This window comes from Protobothrops mucrosquamatus, unplaced genomic scaffold (assembly GCF_001527695.2).
Source record: "Protobothrops mucrosquamatus isolate PMUCROS unplaced genomic scaffold, P.Mucros_1.0 scaffold2282, whole genome shotgun sequence".
NCBI classification, from domain to species: Eukaryota; Metazoa; Chordata; class Lepidosauria; order Squamata; family Viperidae; genus Protobothrops; species Protobothrops mucrosquamatus.
In genome coordinates, this window is record NW_015388369.1 from 182,149 (window position 1) to 188,620 (window position 6,472).

At 41.4% G+C, this 6,472-nt stretch overlaps 1 protein-coding gene across 1 annotated transcript in view; it reads left to right on the forward strand.

Moving 5' to 3' along the window:
* LOC114923180 (cytochrome P450 2C5-like) overlaps positions 1-1,531 on the forward strand; it is a 6,051-nt gene extending 4,520 nt beyond the window's left edge. Inside the window, exons 5-7 of the mRNA XM_029285801.1 lie at positions 239-424; positions 885-1,026; positions 1,315-1,531. Coding sequence (XP_029141634.1) covers positions 239-424; positions 885-1,026; positions 1,315-1,505 — 519 coding nt within the window. The 3' untranslated portion in view covers positions 1,506-1,531. The remainder of the gene's footprint in view (positions 1-238; positions 425-884; positions 1,027-1,314) is intronic.
* The last annotated feature ends 4,941 nt before the right edge of the window (positions 1,532-6,472 follow it).

Below are 6,472 nucleotides of genomic sequence, written 5' to 3' on the forward strand. Positions count from 1 at the left end.
AAATAAGCCTGGAGCAAAAATTAATATAAGACCCGGTCTTATTTTCGTGGAAATACGGGTAGTAACAACTGCACTTATTATGTAAAATGAGGAAGGGTCCTGAATTATCATGGCTGGAAACTCAGTCAGCTTCACTCTCCTCTCTTCTGGTGGGCACCTGCTTGGAAAACAAACCATTGTCTACTCAAAGTCAGTGAAACGTTTTCCAGAAGGTAACTAAGCTATTTGTTCCTCAGAGAAATGCTGGAAGGAAATAGACACAGTTGTGGGAAACAAGGCAATCTTGAAGTACGAAGACCGAGGAAAGTTGCCCTACACAAATGCCGTCATTCATGAAATCCAACGCATTTCAAACGTTGTTCCTCTTGGACTACCTCACGCCGCCATTAAAGATGTGCAGCTTTTTGGATATAAAATTCCAAAGGTAAAAGCAGAAAGGTTTCATTGTTTCTCCTGAAATGGAGTGTTGATGAATCTGCGTGTGATCACCTGTGTCTTCCTGACCTGAGAAAATAAGATGTTTGGGTTCTTTCTTTCTTTCTTTCTTTCTTTCTTTCTTTCTTTCTTTCTTTCTTTCTTTCTTTCTTTCTTTCTTTCTTTCTTTCTTTCTTTCTTCCTTCCTTCCTTCCTTCCTTCCTTCCTTCCTTCTTTCTTTCTTTCTTTCTTTCTTTCTTTCTTTCTTTCTTTCTTTCTTTCAACTTGGTTCCAGCTTCCTCTTTTTGCTACTTCTGAGTTCAGCGCTACTTGATCGTCCTTATTCCTTTTCACCTTCATCTGCCGTTCTTCAACCACATCTCAATGAGGTCTATCTGAAAGCTCATCCAGAGCCATGTCTGACAATGATGACTTTCATCAACATGACTTACCTGTGTTGGCTTGTGCAGGACACCATGGTTTTTGTCAATATCCAGTCTGCCCATCATGATGAATCTCAGTGGAAGTTCCCCAATGAGTTCAACCCCTCCAACTTCCTGAATGAAGAGGGAGACTTTGTGAAGCCGGAAGCCTTTTTGGCATTTTCAGCAGGTGAATTTCTCTCTTTCTCTGTCTGTCTCTGTCTCTGTCTGTCTCTGTCTCTCTCTATGTCTCTGTCTGTCTGTCTGTCTGTCTGTCTGTCTGTCTGTCTGTCTGTCTCTCTCTCTCTCTCCCTTCCTCCCTCCCTCTCCCTCTCCCTCTCTCTCAACTCAAAACTTCCCAGCCTTTCTTTAGAGACTTACGGAAATCATTTTGAGGGAGAACCAAATGGATCGAGGGGTTGTGATAAGTTCATTATCTGACTGGCTTCTCTCTTTCTCCTCCACTTTGCCTTTCCAGGGCCGCGAGTCTGCTTAGGGGAAATCCTGGCTCGGATGGAGCTCTTCCTCTTCTTCACCAGCATTCTCAGGAACTTCCAGTTATCGTGGTCAGATAAATATCAGGCGCCAGATTTTACACCACACTTTGAGGTTACACAATCCCCATCTCGCTTTAAGGTGTTGCTGAAATGTCGCCAGCTCTATGAATAGGTGTAACTGATTCAAGATCATCCCGTTCTCTCCAACAGCCAGTGGCCACCTCTACTTCAAATTCACCACAAGATCCTTTTCTGAAACATAAATAAAATGCTACCTTATGCAAAAATCATCCAGTGAAGGAACAATCTTTTTTTTTTTTGATGATGATGATGATGATGATGATGATGAATTTTATTTTCCAGGTCTCTTCTCTTTTTTAGGGTTACTGAAAGGAATGTGCACAACTTGTTTATCAAATGCTTCTTCCTGCATGATTCGATTCAAACTACTCCCACATATTGGCTGCCTGTTTTGAGTCATGTAGAGCCCCAGAAATAAGATGAAAAATGCCTTCCGCCAAGAATACCTGAAGATTATTGATAACTCTTAGCTGCCAATATTGAGTGATGCTGCTTGCCTGGAGCGGAACAGGTTGAGTTCTTGACATCCAGCTATTTCTACTGCTAAAGTACTGGTAGAAGATAGTTTTAACATACACAATATGTGGAAATGACATTGGATAGAAAATTGCCCTCCACAATATCAAAGTTTGTCTTACATTTTGGAAAAACTACCTGGATTTGACCAGCCCTGTGAGATATGTATAACACTGAATCAAATTTGCATTGGTTGTGGTAGATGAACAGATGTCCTCTATACGTGGGGCAAAATACCATCACCGAATTGTGACTACAGGACTGAAAAACAAACTACCCAACATATAATGTCAGAGCCCCAAAATAGAGCCTGAAGACTTTGCTGATTCTCTCTCTCTCTCTCTCTCTCTCTCTCTCTCTCTCTCTCTCTCTCTCTCTCTCTCTCTCTCTCTCTCTCTCTCTCTCCCTCCCTCCCTCCCTCCCTCCCTCCCTCCCTCCATCCATCCATCTATCTATCTATCTATCTATCTATCTATCTACCTACCTACCTACCTACCTACCTACCTACCTACCTATTTACATATCTATATCTAAACTAATTTCCTTGATTAGTTTCTTTTTTGTCCTGTCCTCTGGTGCTTTGGAAAATAAATTGTCCCCCTCCTCTTTGGGGCAGCCCTTCAAGTATTGGAATACTGCCATCATGTCACCCCTAGTCCTTCTTTTCTCTAGATTAGCCAAACCCAAAAACTTAATTGCATTTGATACTAGCTACTACACATTTGAATATACGGTGTTGCCTTTTGCTTGGTGAATTGTGGGACAGTGTTCTCCAGATTCAGAGGTGAAATGTTTTCTGACAAGTATGTAGTGCTTGACATTTTTTCCTGATGTTTGTTCTGTCCCAGCCTACGTACGTCCTTGTTACTTCACAAGGCAACCCCTCTTTTAACAGTAGGCTGGACAAACCAACCCTTTTTATTTGATATACAGTTCTGATCATTTCCCCACCAAACAAAAGCAACAGAACACTTTTCCAACGGATAGTTTGTTCAAAAGCAAAACAGAGCAGGAGTCGAAACAAGAAATAATTCACAGGCAAAACAAACAGACCATGATCCCTTGACCCTGAAGTTCTTTGCAAAAGGTTACCTCCAGCAATCAGCCCTGCCCACACATTCCCTTTTTGTTACGCAGCCCTCAAGGCATGGCTTCTCACTGCTTTCTCCTTCTCCTCTGGAGTCGACCCATTGCCTCCCTCTGATTTACTCGTGTGACCTGTCTACGATTACCAGTGTCTCTGAGGTCTTCCAGGTGTGCTTCCTCCGAGTCTGACTCATCCTCCCAGCACAGCTGGCTTACAGCTTGGTCACGAGTGGAGAGGGCATGTTCTTCCTCACTTTGTAAGTCTTGTAACTCATCAGACCCCTCCTCCTCTTCCTCTGATTCCCCGGACTCAGCTGCCGGGATCACAGGCTGGCACGGAATCACAACAATGTTTCTGATGTTCCTGATATTACTTTTCTGCTTGCCAAAGTGCAGTTTATGAAATACAGCTGGCATCTGAACACCTTGTGCCGTTCTTCCTGACTTAAATATTTAATCTGTGGCTGGTTTGCCAAGTACATTTCAACATGGTTGTTTTCGGCTGGCTGATTGTTCTTTTCATCCTATTCCTCTGTTTCTGGAAGAACCAACGTCCCACAGGTTTTCCCCCTGGACCACGGAGGCTGCCCGTTTGGGAATCTGCTTCAGTTCATTAAGAGGGACCCACTGAAGGAGTTGGATCATATAAGGCTCTTTAATCATTCTTCCATTAAACTCCAACAGGGTGAATCTGCCGACATTTCTGCTGCTCCAGCAACAACAGAAAGGGCGTGTGTGTTTTTGTTAACTTTTCTACGTGAGATCCAATTTTTGTTTCATCCAGAATTTGGAGAAAAATATTTAGAATCTTGTGGAGATATGAGAATGCCTGTCATTCAATCCAGGGGAATCCTCGTTCCTAATTGCATCAAACTATTTCTGAACAATTCGTTAGCTCTTTAAAGTGAATTTGGTTCTCCTTCCAAGTTTCCAAATAAAACACTCACCTTCCAAACATTTACTGGAAAAAATTGATATTTTAGATGGCTAAAGAAAGGTGTTGTTTGTCCGCACGAACGAATAGTTTATGATTCATTTTGTGTTGAATCCCAAATTAGTCGATTCTCTTTCCTCTCCTTCACCTGCCTTTAATTTTACAGTATTATTTTATATTTTGAAAGAAAATAAGACATAGATGAAACAACAATCAAGTAAAAGACAGATAAATAAATCTATTAACATAGTTCTCAGTTAATGACCATTCATTAAGTGACTGTTTATTATTGAACAAGCTGGGTACTCACAGGGGCTTGGTAGCAGACTTATTAAAAGATTTTTAATCAGAGAGCAATGCTGGCTGTGGAATTCTGGGAGTTGAAGTCCACATGCCTTAAAATTGTCAAGGTTGAGAAACACTGTTCTAGACTTCTGCCAGCTATGATAAAAATCCCTCCCTTGTTAAGTGGTCCCATTAAACTTTTGCATATAAAATGCTTACAGTTACACCAATGCATGACCCGGCAGGAGCATTGACTGAACACTTTGGGGAATGGAGTTTGGTGAAATCTCTTGAAATGTTTAAAATTAGCTCCCTTCTTCTTTTTTTTGTTTTTAACATTTAGGAATAATAATATCATAGAGATTTTGGCATTTAGTCAAAAAAAAATTTGTTTCTCATACCATAAAATAACTACTTAATCTATTTTTCTTATCATGGTAACCCTTTAGTAGTTGAGTATTCATTGTATTATTCCAGTAATTCTTTGTTCCTTTACTGATATCGCTGTATTTGAAAATGCATGTCTATCTGAAAAATAAAGAAATAAGTAGATTAATCGCTACTGATAAGCAACATGAGGTAGGAGATGACCAAGCTGAGCTTCCGGGAGGGGTCAAATGCATCATCAGTCTTGAGTCCCTGAGCGCCTGCAAGTGATTTAAATCCAGCCTACCTTGAATGCCTCTCTCGTCTTTTCCTTATTTCCCTTAACGGTCAGTTGGCCAGATTCTTGTAGAGCTTAAGCTTGCAATACATCTTTATTTGAATTTGCTTGAATATCCTGATTTCTCTGGTGCTTAACACCTAAAGATGAATGATGGCTGGATAATTTTTTCCCAGGTATCCTGACCTTAAGATATGGTGAAGTATGGGAAGAGCAAATAAGGTTTTCACTGATGCTTCTCAGGAACTTTGGAGTGGGCAAAAAAATCAATGGAAGAAAAGATCCTGGAGGAGGCCACTTGTTTGATTCAAGCATTCACTGAGAACATGAGTAAGCTTCTCCTGGGACAGGATGGGAAGGTTGGGGAATTGTCATCCCAGTGTTGTCGTTGTTTTCCAGAAATGCAATCCTATGCTGTAGTCTGCCCAGAATCACTTGATCGTGAGATGAGCGTCATAATTAATTATTAACTAAATTATTACTAATTAATTATCAATCACATACTGTGATTCTCTTCAGACAGGAGTCCCCTGGTCCCTGGTTGTATACCTATATTATATACCGGTAGATGTCACACCTGTGACAGGTTAAAAACATGCTTTTTTTGAAAAACAGCACCATCTGTTGGACATAAAAGCAACACACGCTTTTACCAGACGGAGCCACAGCAACGCGTGGCTGGGTAAAGCTAGTATAGAAATAAAATGCTATCTTCCATCAAATCAACCGGTGGATAATAGGCCTTGTTTATTATGATGATAAAATGCATTTTTCCAGGGCTCTGTTCTGTTTCCTTAAGATAATTGGAAGGAAGGAAGGAAGGAAGGAAGGAAGGAAGGAAGGAAGGAAGGAAGGAAGGAAGGAAGGAAGGAAGGAAGGAAGGAAGGAAGGAAGGAAGGAGAAGAGCAGAGTGCACTGCTGGCTCATCAAATGGGCCTTCCTGACCTGAGAATCTGGGTCTTTTTTAGGATGGGGGAGTTGAAGGACAGCAGAGTCAGAGTTTGGCTGTTCTGAGTGTCATTCCCACACTTATGTACCTTCACAGCCCTATTGGTTCAGCCCTTCACAACCGTCCCAGGTTCTCATGTGGCAGAAACGAATCGCCTAAACCTGATCTATAGTGATCTCTTTTCTTCTGTTGTATTCTGAGTCACTTTCCCATAGCAATGCCAGGTGTGACTCACATCGAGGTTTACCTTTCCCTGTTCTGTACAAAAATGAAAGTCAGAAGCCATGGACTGCAAGTTGTGTCCAGCAAACCCAGAAGGATTTGTTTTTACAATCCACGTAGGAAGAACAAGCCCATTGTCCTCATGCAAAGCTTTTTTCAGCCAACGTGGGATTTTCCAGTCCTCTTGCACAAGCAGCGTTTCCAAAAATGAAAGAAGCTGGGCGACGGGACAGAAGAAGAGAAGGGAAATCAGAATAATAACATTGGGGGAAACCCAGATAAACCATCCTCCTGACCATGCTTGGTCAGTCACAAGATTCTGGTGGAGCTGAAGAGGAGAAGTAACAGAAAAGAGGTAGAGGACTAGAGGAGGAAAACATGGTAATAATAATAATAATAATA